This window comes from Oryctolagus cuniculus, chromosome 11 (assembly GCF_051225735.1).
Source record: "Oryctolagus cuniculus isolate XC-2025 breed Fujian yellow rabbit chromosome 11, ASM5122573v1, whole genome shotgun sequence".
In the NCBI taxonomy this organism is placed as follows: domain Eukaryota; kingdom Metazoa; phylum Chordata; class Mammalia; order Lagomorpha; family Leporidae; genus Oryctolagus; species Oryctolagus cuniculus.
Window position 1 is genome coordinate 44,230,791 of NC_142877.1, and position 23,285 is coordinate 44,254,075.

Here is a 23,285-nt window from a genome sequence, read left to right on the forward strand (position 1 = left end):
TCCATGCGTGGATGCAGCCTTCTCGAATCACCCCAGAACCCAGCCTCACTGGTGGTTGGGTGCCCAGAACAAGCGTTTGGGATTGGGTTATGTGGGTACCTGAGCGTCCCCTTTGTTCCTCTGTAATCCTCCTCACTGGTCCTTCTCATGTCCCCCATGCCTCTGCTGTGGCTCCCCTCACCCGTCCCCAGCTTTGGAACTCTTCTTTTTAAAGATGTATTTATTTATTTGAAAGTCAGAGTTACACAGAGAGAGAAGGAGAGGCAGGGAGAGAGAGAGAGAGAGAGAGAGAGAGAGAGAGAGAGAGAGAGAGATATCGAGAGAGATCGAGGGGGCTTCCATCCACTGGTTCACTCCCCAACTGGCCGCAATGGCTGGAGCTGAGCCAATCCAAAGCCAGGAGCTAGGAGCTTCTTCCGGCTCTCCCACGTGGGTGCAGGGGCCCAAGGACTTGGGCCATCTTCTACTGCTTTCTCAGGCCAAGCAGAGAGCTGAATTGGAAGTGGAGCATCCTGGACTCAAACCGGTGCCCATATGGGATGTTGGCACTGCAGGCAATGGCCTTGCCTTCCACAGCTTTTTGACTTCTCTCCTTCTCACCCTGTACGTTCCCAGGATGCTCACTTGGTCCCACAACACCTGTGACTGCCTTTGTGTCTGGGTTCCTAGTAGTGGCATCTCCCTAAGGTCCTCTCCTGGACATTTTTATGGCCCAGACCCAACGTGTCTCCAACTAAACTTGTCACGTGTCTCCTGACACGTCAGGCTCCCATTGACCTCCCAGCCACCAACCTAGACATGATACTAAGTCAGCCCTTCCCCCACCCCTGTTCTGCTCACTCAGCTCAGTGGTCCTGTGGATTTCCATCTTAGAATGGTCTCAGGCCGGCGCCGCGGCTCAATAGGCTAATCCTCCACCTAGCGGCGCCGGCACACCAGGTTCTAGTCCCGGTCAGGGCGCCGGATTCTGTCCCGGTTGCCCCCCTTCCAGGCCAGCTCTCTGCTGTGGCCCGGGAGTGCAGTGGAGGATGGCCCAAGTGCTTGGGCCCTGCACCCCATGGGAGACCAGGAGAAGCACCTGGCTCCTGGCTTCGGATCAGCGCGGTGCGCCGGCCACAGTGCGCTGGCCACGGCGGCCATTGGAGGGTGAACCAACGGCAAAAAAAAAAAGGAAGACCTTTCTCTCTCTCTCACTGTCCACTCTGCCTGTCAAAAAAAAAAAAAAACTGTCTCCCCAGTGTGTCTCTCCCTAGCTCACTTTGCGAGGGTTTCTGCAGTGCTGGCTTAAACAGATGCAGCAGGTGCGGCAAGTGCAGCAGCACCCACTCCCCTCCCCTTCTGCCCAGTCGGTCCTCACAGCCATCAAGTCTCCACTAGGGACGACTGTGAATGCCGTACCCGCGTGGAGCTGTGATCAGCAGCCCTGTTTCACCTGCCAGTGGGGGGAAGCCCAGCCCCTTTAACTCACCAGGATGAGCCATCTGGGAAGAGAGGATGGCAAATGAAGGAACTTGGGAATGGGAGTTGGGCCATCTGACTCCAGATGCTGTTCCTCTGGGAAGGTTAATTTCATGTGCCCACTCACCCAGAAGAAGGGATGCCTGATAGCAGGTGGATTGTCTGGAGAGTGTTACCATAAGATGGCATTTTATTGGTGGATGGGGAAAAGGTGCTGGCTCCCACCACTGTGGGTGGGCATCGTCCAATCCATTGAGGGCCCACATATAAGAAAAAAAAATATCCAGGAAGGTGGATTTGCTCTTCCTGCTTGCACCTGGCCATCCGTCTTCTCCTGACCTCGCACATAAGGGCGTTTGGATCTTGGGACTCTGGACGTGGACTTGGCCTGGGACTTGCACCCTTGGCTTTCTGGTGCTCAAGCCTTTGGCCTGGCCGAGAACTGTACCACTGGCTGTTGCAGATGATACGTCGAAAGATTCTGTCAGCCCCTGTAATGACGTGAACCAGCTCCAGGGGCTTTGGAGAAACGAATCCCTCTGGACCTCAATTTTCTTACCTACAAACTGGGAACAGAGCCACTAAGGGGTCTGCTCACCTGTTCCACAGAGCACTTTCCTGGAGATGATCTGACCATGGCTCTCCATGACCATGAGATAAACTAATGTGAGACATCAGCTTGTACCTCCAGGACCAGCAGTTCCTGATGTTGGAAATTTCGGGTTTACAAATCATCCCAAGGTTCTCTAGGAGGTCAGTGTGGACCCCAAATTTGAGTTGTATGTGCTCTTCACCTTGTCCCCTAGAGCCCCAAAATTAAAACAGGAAGGGGACTGGACCACCACTCCCCTCTCTCTTCAGGAGCCATTAATAGCTTAGAAGCCTGAGACCTGAATTTGAACTTGAGACCTCCTTGAACTTGTAAACTCCTGCTCGGGACACACATGAAATCCAGGTTCTCCTGCCTGGTTATGACCTGAGCAGAGTTCTGATCACCTGAACCCTCCCTGCTCTTTTCTGAACCTCAGCCCAGATTTCTGGAACTCTCTCTCTTGCTGCAATGTGGTGTGTGAACCCCTGCTGTTTGTGAACATTCTGCCCACACGAGATTTTGAAAATGACTGTGTTTGAGAATCAGGGGTAGGGGACAGGCCAAATGACCACCACTGTCTGCTATGCTGACTTCCAGAAAGCGATTCTGTGCTTGGGCAGACAAGGTGATGACACAGGACAGGGCTGGCCGAGCTCTCCCGGGGAACGGGCTCAGCCGTGCCCACTCCCCTCAGCAGCATTGCCAGTGTGGGTTTCTGGATCTATTTCAGTGCAGACACCTCCTGGACCATGTGTGAGATGACTTGTCTTCTGCCCTTCCATTTGTCTGGCCATGTCCGAGATAAAATGACTGCAGTAGTTGCCGCTGAGGTACGAAGAGGGAAAGAGAGGTCTCCCAGGTGGCACACCACCTGAGCCTGGACCTTTGGGGTGTGGTGTGTCTCTGGGTGGACTCAACATGCAAGTGCCCCTGGCAGCTCTGAATTTCCTCCAGACAGCAGCAAACTGCGAAAGCAATGACTTTTTTTTAAGATTTATTTTATTTATTTGAAAGTCAGAGTTACAAAGAGAGGTAAAGACAGAAAGAGAGAGAGGTCTTCCATCCACTGGTTCACTCCCCAAATGACTGCAATGGCCAGAGCTGAGCTGATCCAAAGCCAGGAGACAGGAGCTTCTTCCCATTCTCCCACATGGGTGCAAGAGCCCAAGCACTTGGGCCATTTTCTACTGCTTTCCCGGGTCAGAGCTGAATCAGAAGTGGAGCAGCCAGTATTTGAACCAATGCCCATATGGGATGCCGGCACTGCAGGCCAGGGCTATAACCTGCTGTGCCACAGCGCTGGCCTCATAATGACTCTTAACCATTCCCTAAAGATCCAGACCTTATGTTATGGACCAGTTATCAGGAATAGAGTTTTGTGAATTTGAAGGCAAATGACCTTCCCTCCACTACTAAGAAGAGACGGGAGAGATAAGATCTGAGTCTTTAGGTCAAGTCCGGGTTCCTTTTACTTTCACTGATGTTCCTCCACCTTCAGTGTATACATCGGAAACCCCCAGCGTGCTTACTCCAAAGGCAGAATCCAGAGATTATCTCCCACAGGCTCCAGGGAAGGGTCCAGAGGCTACACGGTCAGCAGCATCTGTCCCCGCCTGCAGCTGACTCTGCTCTCAGAAATGCGGCCATCAGTGTGGCTGGAAGCCGTTTCCCTGGGGTGTCGCTCCGTGGCGTAGCACTGGGAACATCTGGAGTCCATCTCTGAGCATGCAGGAAAGACACAGCTGGTGGCATAAGCAGCCGGGTCCCTCTGGGCTTCTGACCACCGGGAGGCGCAGTGGATCAGTGACTCTGTGAAACCCTGTCCGGATCCTCCGGGTCCCTTTTCGCAACCGACTAAAAGCGACCGTGAGGAGCACAGCACTTGAGCAAGTAGCAGCTTTCTCCGTGTCCCCAGACCTGTTCCGCAGCCCCCAGCGCAGGCTGCAGCCTGCACACACGCAAGATTTTCCCTCCCCTTTTTTCTATCTTTCCCCCTGATCTCTTGGTAACAAAATCATTTCTCTCCTGCCTTTTCTTACGTCATCTAAGCTTGTCTGTAGGATTCCGCGGTGGTGCTTAAAATTCCCTGAATTAAAAGCCCTTCCTCCTGCCCGCAAAATCATTACCAACCTCTCCAAACAATTTATTTGACTATTAGGGTTTTTTTTTAAATGTTCTCCCTGTTACATGGTTCTGAAATGTTCAGAAGGCGTAACTCCCAGCCCCATAGCGTCGTACAATAAAGAGCTAGCTCTTCCCCGCACAGGGCAAGACACATTAAGTGGGACCAGCCCTGGCAAGAGGCCCTTCAGCTTCACACAGAGGAGCCAGGACAAACCCTGGGGCCTGCAGGTCCCCTCAGCAGGAAAGGCTGGGCCAGCACCATGGTGCAGTGGGTTAAGCCACCGCCTGCGATGTCAGCATCTCCTATCTGAGCCCTGGCTGGAGTCCCGGCTGCTCCCCTTCCAATCCAGCTCCCTGCTAATGCACCTGGGGAGGTGGTGGAAGATGGCCCAAGTGCTTGGGCCGCTGCCACCCACATGGAAGACCTAGATGGAGTTCCAGGTTCCTGGCTTCAGCTGGGGCTGGGAAGTGAACCAACAGATGGAACATACCCTCTCCCTCTCCCTCTCTCTCTCCCTCCCTCTTTTTGTCACTCTGATTTCAAATAAATTAATCCTTTGATTAAAAAAAGAGAGCAGGCAAGGTGACTCCTCCAGGGAAGCTGAGCCCAGAGCTCAGGGGCAGCCCCGGAGAGGGCTCACAAGGTCATTACCACCTAGGATCTGGAACTGCAGGAACGTGAGCAGGTGCAGGTGGGACACGAACAGACACACGGAGCGAGAGCCGTGCGTGCACTGAGGCTGGCCTTCAGGGTTTCGCCTGATGTTTGTGCTGCTTCCTACTCTGTGCGTGTAGTGCAGGAAGCAGAGGATGTGAAGAGCACGTCATTGTCTAAGCAGTGATAAAGTTGGAAAGCATTGACGTGTGCCACTTCCCTGTCCCCAGGCAAGCGTTCCCCTCGGACCTGGTGTTCTTCTTGTTCTTTTTTCTTTCCTTTCAAAGATTTTATTTATTTATTTATTTATTTATTTATTTATTTATTTGAAAGGCAGAGTAGAGAGAGAGAGGGGAGAGACAGCCCATGGGACTGGTTCACTCCCCAAATGGCCACAACGGCTGTAGCTGGGCCGATCTGAAGCCAGGAGCTTGTTCTGGGTCTTCCCATGTGGGTGCAGGGGCCCAAACACTTGGGCCATCCTCTGCTGCTTTCCCAGGTGCCTTAGCAGGGAGCTGGATGGGCAGTGGAGCGGCCAGGACTTGAACCAACACCCTGCAGGCAGAGGCTTAACCCACTGTACCACAGCACCTGCTCTAGACCTGGTGACATGCACACTGGACATTCCCCAGGAGGCTCCCCCAGTGACTCCCCTCTCTCTCTCTCTGCAAGAGAAGGTCCCCTTTGAAGTCCTGGCAGTGTTCATGGAGCTTGGCAGTGCCGTCCTGGGGGTATCCACCTGCACACGCCTCTAAGCGTCCTGCGGTGTCCACTAGCACACCCCCTCCAAGCGTCAGGCCTACACGGATTCTCCCGCTGTGAGCACTGGGACTGTGGGCATCTCAAGCCTCCCAGATACTGGCTGGATGTCAAATTCTTGAATTGAAATGTTACTGTAATGTATGTCATCACAGAATGTGCGTAAATGTAAATGACTCATTATATCCGTTACATTGTTTAACAGCTGCCCTAAGAAGAATGCTTTATTTTCATGCATCAGCTCTGCTTGAGAACTGAGAACAGGGACAGTGAGCACCCAGAGGTGGGGGGAGGCCCATGGGACAGGTGTTCCCAACAGGCCGGCTCAGGGGCAGCTTCCCTGTAGATGGACCAGGTCAGCAAGTGGCCCCATCTGGGCTGGGTCCTTGGGGCAGCCCGAGCACAGGCACAGCAGTGGGGTTCCTCTGAACTGATGCTCTTCTTCCCTTGTCTGGAAGGCTCCATGACAACGCCCCCCAGTTGAAGGGATTCCGTGGGAAGGAGGAGGAACAGCTCAGCTCCCAGCTCCCTGCTGGAGATGGTCCATGCTTCCAAGAGAATTCCCGCAAAGAGGGAAGTAGTCCAATAGGGCAGCCACTAACCACTGATTAGTCAGATAATATTTAATGTAATATATCCATATATTAAGCTAAATTAATTAACTTTGATGAAGGTTCGTTTATATAGACATAGATGGCTAGTGGCTACCATAGCACGCGGTTCCGTCAGCACATCCTTCCATAGAAAACGTACCTACATTCTCGTGGTAATCAACCTTCAGACACGTGTAACTTGTCACAAGCATTGACTGGGTACTTAACAGGGCTGAGGACTACATTTGGTTCTACTGATAAAGACTTCCTGGTCTCATATGCATGACTAAGCAAGTTACCAACTGTCTGTGTCCCAGCCAAAGATGGCAAAACTGCGGCTCCCAAGGTCAAGTGATATCTCAAAGTCACTGACCTGTGGTGCCTCAGCAGGTGTCTAAGATCGCACAATTTCTAAGGTCGCACAACTTTGAAGGTTGCACAACTGTGCTGCCACAATACAGAACTCAGTGTTTGCATCCCGTAAAGTCTGCCTCCTGCAGTCTTTAAACTCACCGTCCTACCTGCCCGGGAACCCCTGCTGGGCAAGTGTGTTTGCTTCACTTATTTTGTAGTCTTATTTTTAGACAGAGGGAATTGCTCCATCTTCTCCCTCCTAGAAATCATTGGCTAAGACAAGTACTCCTACCAGAGTGCCTGGGTTTGCCTTCCACCTCTGCATCCAATCTCACCCTCCTGATGATGTGCACCCTGGGAGGCAGCAGTGATGGCTCAAGTCCTGGGTTCCTGCACCCGCGTAGAAGACTTTCATTGAGTTCTAGGTTCCTGGCTTCAGCCTGGCCCAGTGCTGGCTCTTACAGGCATTTGGAGAGTGAACCAGCAATGAGAAAAGTGTGTGTGTGTGTGTGTGTGTGTGTGTCTTCTCTCTCTCTTTGGCTTTCAAATAAATGGAAAAAAAAAAAAAAGGTTTTTAAAGATACAGCTCTGCTATGGCCTGGGAAGGCAGTGGGAAATGGTCTAAGTGTTTGGGCCCCTGCACCTGCTTAGGAAATCTGGAAGAAGCTCCTGGCTTCAGATAGGCACAGCTCCAGCCGTTACAGCTCTCTTGGGAATGAACCAGTGGATGGAAAACACCTCTCTTTTCTCTCTCTGCTCTCTCTCTCTCTCTTCCTCCCCTCCCCCTCTCTCTGTGCCTCTCTTTAACTCTGCCTTTCTTTTTTTTTTTTTTTTTTTGACAGGCAGAGTGGACAGTGAGAGAGAGAGACAGAGAGAAAGGTCTTCCTTTTACCGTTGGTTCACCCTCCAATGGCCTCAGCAGCTGGCGCGCTGTGGCCGGCGCATCACGCTGATCCGAAGCCAGGAGCCAGGTGCTTTTCCTGGTCTCCCATGAGGGTTCAGGGCCCAAGGACTTGGGCCATCCTCCACTGCACTCCCAGGCCACAGCAGAGAGCTGGCCTGGAAGAGGGGCAACCGGGACAGAATCCAGCGCCCCGACCGGGACTAGAACCCGGTGAGCCAGCGCCGCTAGGCGGAGGATTAGCCTATTGAGCCATGGCGCCGGCCTAACTCTGCCTTTCAAATAAATAATTTTTTTAAAAAGATAGAAATAACCATAAATACTCCAGAAATCCCCTTGCCTTGCCCTTTCAGTGGGAAAGGGGCAATGTGAGAAGTCGTGTTGATGGCCGCCCTCCATGTCCTAGCTGGCCTGCATGGCCTTCGGCTGTGGCTCAGCGCTCCTCCCCTCACTGGCAGTGAACTCCATCTCACTGCAGCTTAGAGACCTTGACCTCACTCCATTACATTTCAGCTCTCCTCCTAGCCAAGCAGACATACTATGCTTACTAGAAGATCCTCACCGGAATGACTGTAACATAATCTCAAGGTTCTTTTTTTATATTTATTTATTTATTTATTTGAGAGGCAGAGGTACAGAGAGAGAGAGGGAGAGACAGGTCTTCTATCTGCTGGTTCACTCCCCAAGTGGCCACAACAGCCAGAGCTGGGCTGATCCGAAGCCAGGGCTCCCACGTGGGTAGAGGGACCTAAGCACTTTTAAATACCATCTTTTGCTGCCCTCCCAGGACATGAGCAGGGAGCTAGATGGAAAGTGGAGCAACCAGAACTCTTAAACTGGCATCCATATGAGATGCCAACAGCACAGGCAGAGGTTTTACTTACTACGCCACAGCACCAGCTCCTCAAAGTCCTTAACCACATTGACTGTGGTCGTACGATGCTCACCTGCTCTGAAATCCTCGCCATGACAGCAGGTAGGACCTGCTTGAAGTGATGCTGGGAAGACCCGGGTGCCGGGGTCCCCGTGGAGCTTTCTCCTTGAACAGGGAAGTCAGCTAGGTGAACGGGAGAAGGCAGCTCACACACAGAAGCTTCCTGTCTTTGCCAAGAAACTCAACTTGGAGGTGTATGTGGTTCTGTGTTTTGTTTTTGCACTGTCCAGCAGAGGCTTTGGGTTCAACCAGCCTCATCTCCTGCATCCTCAATTCATTGTCCTATCCCTTCTGCTTCCCCATAGGCTGCCTTGAGCACACGTAGAGAGAGGAAGGGCAGGCGATGTGCAGTGGCTTAAGCCGCAACTTGGGATACCTGCATCCCATATGAGAATGCCTGGTTCAAGTCCAGGCTATTCTGTACTTCAAGTCCAACTCCTTGCTAATGCACCGGGGTGGAGGGGGTGCACTGAATGATGGCCCTAGTACTTGGGTTCCGGCCACCCATGTGGGAGAATTGGATGGAGTTCCTAGCTCTTGGCTTCAGCCTGGTCCAGCCCTGGCTGCTGCAGGCATTTGGGGAGTGAACCAGGAGGTGCAAAGTCAACTCTCTATCTCTCTGTCTCTGTCTCTCTCTCTCTCTGACTCTCTCTCTCTCTCCCTTTTCTCTCTTTAAGAGGTTTTTTTTATTTATTTGAAAGGCAGAGTTACACAGAGAGAGAAGGAGAGACAGAGAGAGAGGTCTTCCATCCACTGGTTCACTCCCCAGATGGCCGCAACAGCTGGAGCTGCGCTGATCTGAAGCCAGGAGCCAGGAGCTTCTTCCGGGTCTCCCACACAGGTGCAGGGGCCCAAGGACTTGGGCCATCCTCCACTGCTTTCCCAGGCCATAGCAGAGAACTGGATCAGAAGTGGAGCAGCTAGGACTCGAACCAGCGCCCATATGGGATGCCGACACCGCAGGTGGCGGCTTTACTTGCTACACCACAGCACTGGCTCCTCTCTCAATCTTTTTTAAAACACGTATCAAGAGGATGTGCCCAGCTCTGGTCAACCCCGGCCTCTCTAGGTCATCTTTATTTTGTGCCCTCCTGCAATGACTGATACCATGCAGTCCACCGCCTAAACATCCTGCGGTAGGAATTCCCATTTACCCTCATGGAAGGACCACGTCCCTTGCACATAACAGCCAGAATTCCACCGAATTCCTATCCACAGATGAAGTGGGCATGGCCTTATCGAAGCCATCTGCACCCCAGCTCCCAGAGCTGAAGAAGCAAGGGCTCCCAATGCAGATGAGGTCCACAGGGGGCTGGAGCCATTCATGGCCAGGGAAAGAAGATTCTCAAAGTTTCAGCCTCTCGAAAGAAAATGACGGTGTCAATTTCCTGCTGCGATCCTCACTGCATCACAGTGTGACAATGACAATGATTAGGAAACAGGCAGTGAAATCTTAGCTGCAGCATGGCCGCCGCCCTGTCTCACGGTTACCAGGCAAACCTGGGACTGACACACATGGCCACCTGCTCACAGCCCATCCCCTCCTGTCCGCCATGCCAGGGCAACCCCTGCGCTGTCCTCCCCATCTGGAGTGTGCCGGTCCCTGGGGAGCTCTTCCACGGCAGGTTCACCTGCCTGATGTAAGCCTGGCTTTCGCCTGGAAGGAGGACTCAGAACAGACGCCAGGACTGACAAGCCTGTTTCCATGGCAACCAGCGGTTCCTCTGAAGCCTGCAGGAAATTAGGGCTTTTTGTGAAATTCCTTCCTGTTTGCTCACGCCTGGCCCAGCTGCACAACACTTAGAAACCAAAGGGCAGAGCCGCAGGTAGCTTTGAGTGACTCACATGTGAGTCAGAAGACAGGCCCTCCCCCCTCCTCTGACCAGCCCTGGAAGCTGGGGCCCTGGGTGTCCCTTAGCACCTCCCGCAGGTGGTCCCAGTGCCTGGTCCCAAACACAACCAGCAGAGTCCAAGGAGAGGCGCTGCCTACCCCAAGACTTGGGCCATCCTCTATTGCGTTCCCAAGCTATACCAGAAAGCTGGATTGGAAGTGGAGCAGCCGGGTCTCGAACTGGCGCCCATAGGGATGCTGACACTGCAGGCCAGGGCATTAACGCTTTTCAAAACCTAGCTGAGGGCCGGCGCCGCGGCTCACTAGGCTAATCCTCCACCTAGCGGCGCCGGCACACCGGGTTCTAGTCCCGGTCGGGGCGCCGGATTCTGTCCCGGTTGCCCCTCTTCCAGGCCAGCCCTCTGCTGTGGCCAGGGAGTGCAGTGGAGGATGGCCCAGGTGCTTGGGCCCTGCACCCCATGGGAGACCAGGAAAAGCACCTGGCTCCTGGCTCCTGCCATCGGATCAGCGCGGTGCGCCGGCCGCAGCGCGCTGGCCGCGGCGGCCATTGGAGGGTGAACCAACGGCAAAGGAAGACCTTTCTCTCTGTCTCTCTCTCTCACTGTCCACTCTGCCTGTCAAAAAAAAAAAAAAAAAAAAAAAAAAAAACCTAGCTGAGGAAAGTTCACTTCAGAAGGCTGTACACGTCCACATCATGGTCACCACAGAACCAATGTCCACACAGATGACTTGTTCCCTCCAACGTGCGACCAGCAGGCACCGTCGTGGGACCCCACCTTGCCCGTGCCATGCGTGGATTGGCTGCAGGTTCCTTCATTAGGAGTCATCTGCCCGGAGGTGCGTCCGCTCCTTCCAGGAGACCTAACGGAGCTGTGAAAATGCACTTGGACTGGCTGGCTGCACTTCCACTCCACCACCTTGCAGAGGTGGCTTGGACGGAGGGCTGGAATGTGCGCACCACCTAGTGGCGACTCTGTGGAACTGGGGCCGTGGGTCCTTGGTTAGGAGAAGGGAGCGTTAAAGAATTTCAGATTTTCTTCTACACTGTGAGAGGTGGGGTACGTCATTTTGACTTTGCTCACAGCTGGAGGATGAACATAACAGGGGGATATGCAACCCCTGTCTTAGCTCTCAAATCCAATGCACTCTATAAAGACTGAGAAGTCGTCACCCCCGCCAGCCATCAACAACCCAAGGGAGAGCCATGCCTGTGCCTGTTCCCAAGAATTTCCCACAGGGTGGCTCTGACGCTCCCTGGAGAGCCCAGCGGGGTACCCTCCAGAAGGGAAGCTCTGCGCCTGTACCAAAGGGGCGCCCACCTGCTCACCCTCCTCCAAGTAACTCCGCCCAGTGCTTGGAGGCAGCACTGTGCGCAGCCGAGCTTGTTCCCACATGGATCTCCGGACGGCCCTGATTGCTGGCCCTTCATCCAGTCTATGGCTCTGTCCTGACCCTCACATTTCTCCAGCACAGTCCTCTTAGAAACTGAACCATGTGTGCTCAGGAGCCATGGGGAAATTAGGGGCTCTGGTGCTACGTGGGCTTCTTCCTGCCCCCTCTGGGCCCCTTCTCTCCTCCTCCGCTGCAGTGTGCCTGATGGAGCGTCCTCATGCCAGGTAGAGAGACCAAAAGCTCCATCCATCACGTGGATGTTCCCAGCTCTCTGCCATCCATCAGGTCTTGCAACAGGATCACCTGCCTGCCCCAAGTGTCCCAGCCTCCCAGGGCATCAGGCTCCGGCTGCTGTGTCTCTGATGGCTCATCTTGTCCAGCCTCATCCAAGGTTGCCCGTTATTTCTCCGGCTGTGTTCCCAGTAACTTCTGCCCTTGGTTCGAGGGTCTTTGGTCAACGGGGCCCCTTCTCCTGTTGTTCTTGGCTGTGATTGTTGAAGTGAATCAAGGGTTGAAGCTGTTTTCATACCAGGGCTCACTTCTAGAATGGAAGATAACTTTCTCCCGAGGTGAGAGAATTCCCAGAGGCTCTGTGCAGGCCCTGTGTGCCCGTCTGAGAGGAGATCACACAGAACTAAAGCTGCTTTCACACGACACCGTATTAGCGGCCTTCGCTGATACAGGAAAATCACATTGGCCTGGCCTAATAAACTCTTCCCCAGGAGCTGGTATCCTCTTAAGTGGCCGTGAATTGATTGTTCCAGCCCACTGCTAAAGCTCCTACTGAATTAACTTCAATTAATAGAAAATGCCTCCCATCTTAAAATCATGTAGTCTGTTCCCTGATTTCTTGAGAGAAAAAAAAAATCTTCTTGAAAAACTAGTGATTATGCAAAACAGCTGTGAATGCCTTCCGGGAAAAGGACTCCATCCCAGCCAGCCCAGAGTAGGGGAGTGCTTCCTTTGGTTCTTTCATTCTCTGCTCGACCTAGTTTTTGGCGTTGTTATCCAAATGACGGCTTGTCAAAGCTGATCACAGGGATGAGTCTAAGGAAAAAGGGGAAGCTAGGATCCATTTCCCGTGATGCACCAGGACAGATAACCATGGCTCCTCACTCTTCCTTGCCTTTGGACTTGCAAGGTAGCTGGAGAGAGGCTCCTGGTGCCATGGGAGCTGTGCCCTGGTGGTGGCTGCATTGGCCATCCCCGTCACGACACCTGAGACGCACACAGTGTCCTGTGTGTCTCCAGAGAGAAAGCCACCCAGCCAGGCTGGGGCACAAAGGAAAAAGCTCCTTCCAGGAATAAAGGGTCACTGTGCTCTCCTGGGTTCAACAGCATGTCACCTGGCGCATCGTTGTGTCCCGGGAAACATAGCCAAGCAGGGGTGGGCGTTGCCCTAGCAGTTAAGACCCCCACGACCCACACTGGAGCACCTGGGTTCAAGTCCTGGCTCTGACTCCTGACCCCAGCTCCTGCTGATACCAACCCTGGAGGGGCAGCAGTGATGGCGCAAGCAACTGGGCTCCTGCTTCCCACATTGGAAACCTAGATTGAGTCCTTGGCTCCTAGCTCCCCAGTCCCAGGCTTTGCATATGTTTGGAGGATGAATCAGGGGGTAGGAGAGCTCTCATTCTCACTCTCTGTCTCTAAATTATTTTTTAACATTTTTTTAAATGAAATTAAGAACTGGGGCTCCATGTGGGATCCAATTCCACAACAAACTAAGCAACCCCCAGAAAGTTCCTTATGTTCTCTGTGAGCCAGTTTCCCCATGTGCATCGAAATATGCATTCCCCATATGCATCAGTCCCTTTCCCATAAGGTGCTCTGCAGATGACGGCTTAAGTAAACCATGTATTCTCCTTGTATTCTCTCGGTCCTAACTGATCAGGAGAGAACGCTCACCAGGGCACGTGCGTGCCTTTTGCTGCTTCCCGGCCTCACTATCCCCTTCCTTGATAAGAAGCCAGGCCTGTGGCCCAGGGTGTGGGCAGCCGACCTGGTCCAGCCAGGATCTGCCTTTACTTTTCCAGGCCAATCTCCTTGTGCAATGACAAGGGCCGCTGAAACTCCACTTCTGGTTGCCATGTGAGTTTTCCTTTGAACAAAATTCTTTTAAGGGAGCATACAAATAAGTCAGCTCTAAGAAGATAATTCACTTCCCAGAAGTCTCTGTTCTTGTATAACAGCTGTGAGGGCAGGGACCGGCGCTGTGGCATTGGGGATAAAGCCATCACCTGCGGTGCCAGCATCTCTTATGGGCACCGGTTCAAGTCCCAGTTGCTCCACTTCCAATCCAGCTCCCTGCTAATGGCCTGGGAAAAACAGTAGAAGATAGTCCAGGTGTTTGGGCCCCCTGCACTCACATGGGAGAGCCAGATGAAGCTCTTGGCTCCTGACTTCAACCTTGCCCATCCCTGGCTGTTGTAGCCATCTGGAGAGTGCACCAGCAGTTGGAAGATCTCTCTCTCTCTCTCTCTCTCTATATATATATATATATATGTATATATGTATATATATACATATATATATGCATTTCTGATTCTTGCATGTATATATATATACATATATATACATGCAAGAATATATATATATACATATATATATACATGCAAGAATCAGAAATGCATATATATAGAGTATATATACTCTCTATATATATGTGTGTATATATATATTTCTGATTTTCAAATGAATGAATGAATCTTTTAAAAAAAAAAACTGTGGGGTGTTTGTTGCACACTGCCTGGAGATGTGCAGAAATCCCACAGGTGGCAACAGGTCTCCTGTGTAGAAGCATCCACTGAGCACCTACATCCCCTTCTAGAACTTTCCAGGAATGAGCTGGCAAAAAGAAGTCTAGAGGCTACCCAGCTTCAGGCTCTGCAGTGACCCTGCCTTTGCAAAGCAGGGTGGTCACTCTCCCTGTCGCTCTGTGATGCTGGTCCCCTGCACACGTGCCCACTCCTACCTGCCAATGACACCTCCCGTGTCTACCCACACTGGCCGAGGGTTCAACAGGTGCAGAGGAAGTCTCCCCACCGGCACCTCCGGCTCCAGGCCAGCCCAGTCTCGTGCCAGCCACAAGAATGAACAGTGTGCAGGCTTAAAGCATGGGGGTGCATGTGTGGGTCTAACGTTTTCTTTTGTTTTTTTTTTTTTTTCTTTTTCACAGTTCATTTACGATGAAAAAGTCTCCTGGTGAGTACCTTGTTTTTCCCTACATTCCCGTTCTCATGTTGAATTGAACCTTCTAGATGGCAGTTGGGAGTGAAGGTCTAGGAAAGGGGGCAGTGTGGTGGGAATATGGAGTGGCTAGCATTTTTTTGGCAACCTCTGTCCACTTCAGCCAAGAAGTTCAGTTAGCTTCTGTGGAGCAGGGCCCCTTTCTCTGGGCTGCAGAGGTGACGGATGGAGGCTGCATTTCTGATTCTTGCATTTTTGGAGGTCTTTATTGTCCAGGTTATCAGTTGGGACTCAGCCATGCCTTTCCCCATTCAGGCCAGTGTTAAGATTTGATGCATCTTTGCAAATTTCATCTAAATTCCAAATATTGTGTATATCTTAGGACTCAGGATCCAAGCACTTGGATGACATTTAACCCATTGAATGTGGGCCTGCCAGTCAAATAAAGTTTACAGCTCTGAAACATCTGTGATTTTTTTTTTTTTTGACCAACAGGATTTTGCTCCAATTAAATATATAGAAATACATTTGCACTTAGGCCAATTGTCCACACCCTCTTTTTTAAGATAGGTGCTACACAAGTCAAATTTTGTTTATTCTTGTTATATTTCTGCAAATATATTTGATATGGAGAAGTACAGTGTAATAGCATCTTAGGAATAGGTGTAGGTCTGTGGGTCCAGAGTTTCCATGGCATTCCTTAAAGCTAGGAATGAGCTAGAAAAGGAAGTAGAAAGTCCACCCACCTCCATTGGCAGCCAGATGTGAATCCTTGGTTCCAGCCCTGGATGGGGGAGGGGCATCCCTATGATTTCTGAACTTTGGGGGTGTTGGGGAACCTGTTTTATCGATGATGAATTTTGCATATGGCTCTAGGATGCTTTTGCCAAGTCTGCCTCTGTGTGTGCAAGAGAGGAGGGAAGGCTGGGAGATGGTCCATCAGGATGGCTATCTCAGGGCAGGCATTTAACCCAGGGTGAAGACATCCGTGAAGATGCTGCACCCTATTAGAGGACCTGGGTTTGATACCCGACTCCAGTTTCCTCCTAATGCAGACCCTGGAAGGCAGCAGGGATGGCTCAAGTAACGGCTCCTGCCACCCACGTGGGAGACCTGGGTTGAGTTCCCAGGTCCTGCCTTTGGCCTTGGCCCAGTCCTGGCTGTTGCAGGCATTTGGGGAATAGGATAGTGAACCAGCAGGTATGGGCTCTCTCTCTCTCTCTCTCTCTCTCTCTCTCTCTCTCTCAGGGCAGCCTGTGAGATTGCTCTAGAGGTGATCCCCAAACAGAGTACAGTTCTTCCACCCCCATGTCCTTGGGGATGAAGCAAACACAAGAAAACTTCCAGAAGCAACTTCCGGCCAACTGATGGCCTCGTTTGCAAGGTTACTGCCCTGGCTTAGCAAATAGTAGGTGCTGAACTATGGCTCAGCGTTGCCTGCTCTTTGCCAATGGTGCTGCCCTGGAGACTAGGGCAGTAGGATCACATGATGGCAGAAGTCACTCTGCTGCGCTTTGCAGGAGAATGTTCCGGAAGGCTCTGCTCTGCTGGGAGTGTTAGGGGAAGTGCTCTCTTCCCATCTCCATGGTGTTGCTGCATGGGAACCCCAGCAGGAGGAGAGAAAGCAAGTGTCACATGAGTTGGTCCCAGGACATGCCCTCCTCCAAAGATCTTTTTGAATATTCCACAAGGGGAAAGTACCTCCTCTGCCCCCCACGGGCTTTTTCCTGTAATGTTGGGTGACCCAACCCCCCGACCTTGGTAGCACCCTGGCCTGCAGCTGAGGGGTCCAGACTCTGTAAGGGAACGGTTATCAGAGCCCTTGGCTTGACAACCAGGGCTCCCACTGGTAAAGTTAGGAGGAAGGGACCAGAGGGGCATCAGTGAGTTGCAAGTCCCGGATGTGTCTCGCTCTAGCCTGGGGGATGTTGGGGTCCTGGTGAGCTGTAGCCCCCAGGGGAGAGTGGACTGGGGGCTTTTGTGCCACCAGAACATTGCTGCCAGATTGTGCTGTGGTGGTACAATTGTTATTACACAGAGAAGCTGATGGAGAGTTGTTCTCAGATGAGGGAGGCTGAGGAATTCAGTGTGTGCCACTGGCCTTTAACTGCTTTGAGACTTCTAGAGATTTCAGCTTCTCATCAGTGAATGCAAAATGTGCTAACTTTTCACACATGTTTGGTCATTCACTTACACTTTTTCACCAAGCCAACCACAGTATTTATTTTGCTGCAAAGGTTTGTCCAGGGGCTGATTGCTCTGCTTAAAGTCAGGTTCCTCAATCTGTGCAGTGGAAGCATTCTAATCATAGCACAGCCAGTGAAGTCCATTCCTTGTTCTAGAATGTTCTAGCATGTTCTACCAACTTCAAGGCAAACAATCAACTCACCCTAACCCTCAAAATGAGACTTGTTTCAATTGTGTTTATTTTGGCAGTCAGATACTCTTTAGAGGAAAGAGTTTTGTCAAATACAAATACACAAGGACAAGATGTCCCTGTCCGGCCCCGTTAGGTTCCTTCACCATTGCTAATACAGTGTTCTAGAATGTCGCCTTCAACCAAGAAGTGGCCATCAGCAGTCAGCCAGCAATGCGTTTAGTAGCAGGTAATAGAAAATCTGGTTACAGTGGATTAAAGCAATAGGGCTTTGTTTGTCTCACATAGCAAATTCTCCAGGTGTGCACAATACAATTGCTGGCTTCACCTCCCCATTTCAGCTTCATGGGAACGCAGAACCTGGGAGGCAATGGTGACAGCTCAAGTAATTGGGTTCCTGCATCTATGTGGCACACCTGGGTTGTATTTCCAGCTCCTGGCTCTGGCCCTGGCTCAACCCTGGCCATCGTGGCCTTTTGAAGGGGTGACCCAGTGAATAAGAGTTCTCTCTCTCTCTCTCTCCTTCTCTCCCCCCCTTCTCTCTGTCTCTCTCCTCCCTCTCACATCCTCCCTTTTCCTTTCCAATAAAAAGAACTTTTACAAAGTCAGATGTATGAGACGGCAGCTGGAGGGAGGTGTGGCCTGCATGTGTAAATTGGGTGTCATGATTATGTGTATGGCATTTATAGCAGTAGATCAGGATGGGGTCACCAGACGAGAAACTCTAGGTACAAACACAAGAGGGTCCAATAATCAGAGGTCGAACTGAGGAAGTGGAGGAGGCAGCAGAGATGGAGAAGGAGAAACCGGGGAGACCAGAAGAAACCCAGGAGCAAGGTCTCTTGGGAGCCGTGGGAGAGCACTTTTGTGGAGGAAGGAGGATGAGCATCTCTCTGATGCTGTAGAGAGATCCAACAGCGAGGCAGACCATGGTCCTTGGGTTTGTGGAGGTGGCAGTCACCTGTGTCCTTGACAGAGGTTTGAGGGGACAGATGAGTGTGGAAGTCAGACTGGTGACACTTATCCTGGGAACGGTGGGTACCCACACACAGTGGACGCTGTGCTTTGAGGAGTGTGGCTATGAAGAAGCCCAGAGGCATGGGAGCAGTGGGAGGGATTTAGACACTTGGGCTGCTTCTCTCAATGCAGCATCCTGTGCACTCGCTGACATAGACACATACATATTTGCACGATCACTCTTCATGAAGGAGCCATGCTGGCCTGTTGAGGGGCATACTTAGAACCTGTGTACCTGGCCCCTCAATTTATAATGATCGGACTTCTCTCATGTCTGTGCTTTATAAACACCCCTGAAACAAAAACCCTTGTGTATGCATTCTGAGCAAATATTTCTCTAGGAGCAACTTCCAGACAAGGAATTTGCCAAGAGCAAAGGGGAGATGGGCAGCGCACGGACCCTGGAATTCCCTCCTGAGCCCATTCTCCACTAACTTACTCTGAGAGCCCAAATCGCTCCCTCAGTTGGCCCATCTCATTCTGCCACTGAAGGGGACCAGAAAGCCATGTTCCTGTTTTCTACTTGGAAAATAAGAAAATAGAAAAAGTATTAGAATTATAAAGAGCTCAAGGTGCATTCCAGCACATCTCATTATTTATTTCCTCTGGGTCTCTTGGCCATTTTCCCACTCATTCATTCCTCCCTTCCCTGCAGGTACCTTCTCTGCCCAGGCATGCTCGCTCTCTCTCCCATCTTTCTCTGTCTCTTTGTCTCTGTGCCTCTCTCTGTCTCTTTGTCTCTGTGCCTCTCTCTGTCTCTTTGTGGCTTCCTCTCTGTCTCATCATCTCTCTGTCTCTTTCAGTGTCTCTCTCTATCTCACTTTGTATTTCTGTCTCTGTCTCTCTTGCTCTCTCTGTCTCTCCCCCCTCCACCCCTTATTCCCTGCTCCCGCATGTGTTACCATCCCTCAGTCACCTATCATTTCTTCTAGTCTCAGTTTGCCTTCCATCTGTGTATCCGAACAAGCTCAGAGAACAGTGAAACTATGGACAGGCTTATAAATACTGACCCATGTCTGGTTTGAAAGTCTTTTTGCTTTGCAACAGCTTTTGTAGGTGAGCAAATAGCAGAGAGGAAGAAGTATTTTCCCTTCTGGTGGGGAGGGAAGAAAGAAGATTGAAAACCACAGGCTTTGCTGAAAGTGTCTACAGACCCAGAAATACCCATAACCACTCTGCCTTGCCATCCTGGCCATTTGTGTCAAATGGGCTTTGTGGGGGTGCCTGGCTGCCTGCGACCACGTCCTCTAACTGCTCTTGGTTTGTGTGCAGGTGGGAGTCTTTAGTGCTTGTGCTGATGTATGTCATCTACATTGTCATCATGAAGTAAGTAAAGTCCTTCCTTCGTTTCCTTTCCAAGACGGTTTCTTACATTCAGTGTTAGGTGCCAATGTGCAAAGAGCAGCTGGGCAGGTGTGGGGTCTTCTGCTTGTTTGACACCTGCCCCCAACACCGCCACCCCCATCCCAGGCTCATTTAGCTCCTGGGCAACCTGCTGAGAGCCACTGCCATCGGGATTAATCACAAGGACCCTTCCAACCCACACATGATGATGGAATCGACACTCAGATGTTTCGTTTGAGAACTTTCTAGAACACTTGCTTCCTCTTCAGGATCCAGGAACCTAGCTTAATTAGTTGTGTCTTCGCTCTGTTTTTGGAAGGGGTGGTAAAACCCAGTAAATTAGACTTCTACATGGAGCAAGGGACAGAGCCAGAAGGAAGATGACTCAAACCAGGTCTATAGACATCCTTTGCTCTGTTGCAGTTGTCATCCATTGCTGTGTAACAGATTAGCCCAAAACTTGGTGGCTTCAGTCCTCACTCCCAGGGGCAATGTCCCCAAAAGAGTCTAGCTCAGGGTCTCTCACGACATTGCAGCTCAGATGTTGGCCATGGTCACCAGCTGTCCTTGGAGCTGGTGGAGCCCCCCTGCTGGCAGTTGGCGGGAGGGCTCAGTTCTTCATCACCTGCTCCCTAGGAGTGCTTGAGTGACTTCCTCATATTCTAGTTCCTGGAGGCAAGTTACTGAGTCAGGCTGTGCTCCAGGGAGTGAATTCACCTGTTGAAAGGAGGAGTGCTACAGAATTCTGATCTTGTTCTAAAACCATCACAACATGCGTTCTTTTCCCCCCTGGCATCTGTTTACTTTTGATAGCAAGAGTTATATTGCTGCTTCCCCATCATCCAAGGTGAAGGGAGGCTCCACGGTTGTGAACATACTGGGTCAGCTTTGTGCCTAATATCACTGAGGTGAGGAGGTCCTAAGTGATAAAGAGAGATCCTGTGTTGTGGCTGTGTGCCCCCTTGAGGGCTGGATCTTTTATTCCCCCACCCCCTGTTTCCCCCAGCATTTGTAGCTGCAACAGTGACCTCCTTCTCCAGGGAACAAGAAAGTCCAGAGCTGTCAGAAATGTCCAGTTTGGACACATCAGGTAACGGTCTGAAATGGCCATATTGGACTTCTGACATTATGGGGAGGCCTAGCAGTTCATTTCGGCCTCCAGTGATGGAGAGACCTGCTGGAGACACCAGGATGAACGTTGGCAGATAGCAAATGGATAGCAGAGGCAGGAATCGGCTTGGCTAATGGCCTGGGTGGATTGTACACAATCTGCTGCCTCCTGCTCAATCTGCTCTCTGGCACTGGCTGGAGGAGCTGTCCAGTGGTCAGTAGCTGGGTCTTAGTACCAACTTTTGCATGCCCTGGTAGGAAAACCAGAGTCGAATCCATGGAACTAGACACCATCCACTTAAGAATATTGGTTAGATGAATTCCCGACAAAAACCAGAGAGGGCCTAAAGGCTTTCCCAAGGAGAAGGCTTTCAGTAAGAAGACAATCATTCTGCTCCTCCCTGTCCCAAGTAGCAAAACTGTGTAAGGAATCAGTGCCCCTGGGGGTAGACCCTACACATACATTCCTGCCATCTTTTCTTAATTTTATTTGAAAGGCAGAGAGAGACAGAAACAGACCGAGATCTTCCATCCACTGAGTCACTCCTCATAAACGCACAAGGCTAGGCTAGGTGGAAGCTGGGAGACAGAACTCAGTTGGGATCTCCCACATGGGTGGCAGAGACCCGGTTACTTGAGCCATCGCCTGCTGCCTCCCAAGAACACATTAGCAGGGAGCTGGAATCAGAGGCAGAGCTTGGGCACTCTGGTGGGATTATTTGACCTTTTATTTTTACTTTTCGTAGCCTCTTAAGTTTGAGTTCCCAAAGCGCAGAGTCTTCTTATTCCCCACTGGGAGGGTGGATGCAGAAGAATCGTCACTCAGTATCTGCTGTGTGCCCGACATTGACCTCGGGATGGCAGTCTAAATTTTGATGACAGTCTGTCTCACCATGAATCTACTAGGGGCTTTGTGGAATGAGGTGCTTTCAAACCCAGACTTGGGCTAACAGGAAGTGGGGTTGAAGAATTCCACTGGCCTGCACTCTATGGCCACTGCAGCCCTTCGTATGCTGTCGTAAAGTCCCTGAGTTGCTAGCAGGGCACACGGACGTTAAGAGAAAGCCGGGAACATGTCCTCGCCTCCATCCCAAACCAAATACGGACGGGCAAGAGGTGTGTTTCTGCTGACGCGGCAGCTTTACCCACATCCCAGCTGTTGCAGCCAGCAGGAGACAAATAAAACGGGGCTCGGCAGCTACTGCGTTTGCAGAATTTTCTGCATAAATTCTGGGCCTAAGTTCTAAATTGCAATCGCTGCTCTTTAGCCACCCCCAACAGTAATCAGAGGCTTTAATCATTGGGTTTTATAAAATCTGATTTATAAAATTGCATGCTACACAATAAAATAGCTTCAGGGTGCAAGCATAAAATTTTAAACATTCAATTAAAAATATAAAACAGAGCAACCACAGCTTTAAAAAAAAAAAAACCAGGGTATTTTAGAATCATCAGCTGCCTCCTGGCCAGATAACTGTAAAATGACTTTAAACTTTCTGTCTGAAGATACAAAGGTGATTTTGGATTGGCCAGGTAGCTAGGAACCCCGCGGGACCGTGCTGGGTACTTGGCCTTGGCAGTAGCTGATTTCTGTACTTCCTGGGTCTCTGCTTCAGGGTTTTGTTCCATTGGAGACAGTATGGGCTGGCGGTTAGAACAAGTGTTTCCCATTCAGCCCAACAGAAGCTTCTAGCTGTCACTCACCAGCCACAGGACCTTGGCCAGGAGTATCCAGCCATTCTGAATCTGTTTCCTCTTATGCAAAATGAAATCAGGAATTGTTCCTAGCTCCTAGGCCTTTTAATGAGGATAAATTGTGGCAACTTGGGTTGTTCACCCAATATCTGATTTTAAAAAAGCCTTCCCTGTGGGGCTGATGCTGTGGCTTGGTGGGTAAAGCCACCGCCCACAGTGCCAGCTTCCCAAATGGGCGCCAGTTCGAGACCCAGCTGTTCCACTTTTGATCCAGCTCTCTGCTATGGCCTGGGAAAGCAGTAGAAGATGGCCCAAGTCCTTGGGCCCCTGCACCCACATGGGAAGACCCTGAGGAGGCTCCTGGCTTCAGATCAGTGCAGCTGTGGTCGTTGTGGCCAATTAGGGAGTGAACCAGTGGATGGAAGACCCCTCTCTCTCTCTCTCTCTTTGCCTCTCCTCTCTCTCTCTCTCTCTCTCTCTCTCTCTCTGTAACTCTTTCAAATAAATAAATAAATCTTTAAAAAAGAAAGAAAGAAAGCCCTCCCTGGAGCAGGCAGTTAAGATACCCAGGTCCCACACTGGAGTACCTGGATTCAATGCCCAGTGTGGCCCCCGACTCCAGCTTCCTCTACTACAGACCCCGGGAGGCAGCAGTGATGGCTCAGGTCATTGTGCTGCTGCCAACCACATGGGAGACCTGGATGGAGTTCCTAGCTTCCAGCCTCAAGGCCTGGCCCCAACCTAACGTTATGAGCATTTGAAGAGTGAGTCAGTGCATGGAAGATCTCTGTCTCCGTGTCTTTCTCCATCTCTTTGCCTCTCAAATAAATAAATTTTTTAATCTTATTTTCAAAATTTCTTTCGCTGTATGGTATTATTATCCTGCTATGCAACCCCCAGTAAATGCATGGTACACGGTTGTGCTTTAACAACTTGGAC

General features: G+C 51.1%; 1 protein-coding gene across 1 annotated transcript in view; it reads left to right on the top strand.

Moving 5' to 3' along the window:
• SLC24A3 (solute carrier family 24 member 3) overlaps positions 1-23,285 on the top strand; it is a 527,286-nt gene that overhangs the window by 466,603 nt on the left and 37,398 nt on the right. Inside the window, exons 8-9 of the mRNA XM_002710947.6 lie at positions 14,793-14,818; positions 19,470-19,523. Of these exons, the coding sequence (XP_002710993.3) occupies positions 14,793-14,818; positions 19,470-19,523 (80 nt within the window). The remainder of the gene's footprint in view (positions 1-14,792; positions 14,819-19,469; positions 19,524-23,285) is intronic.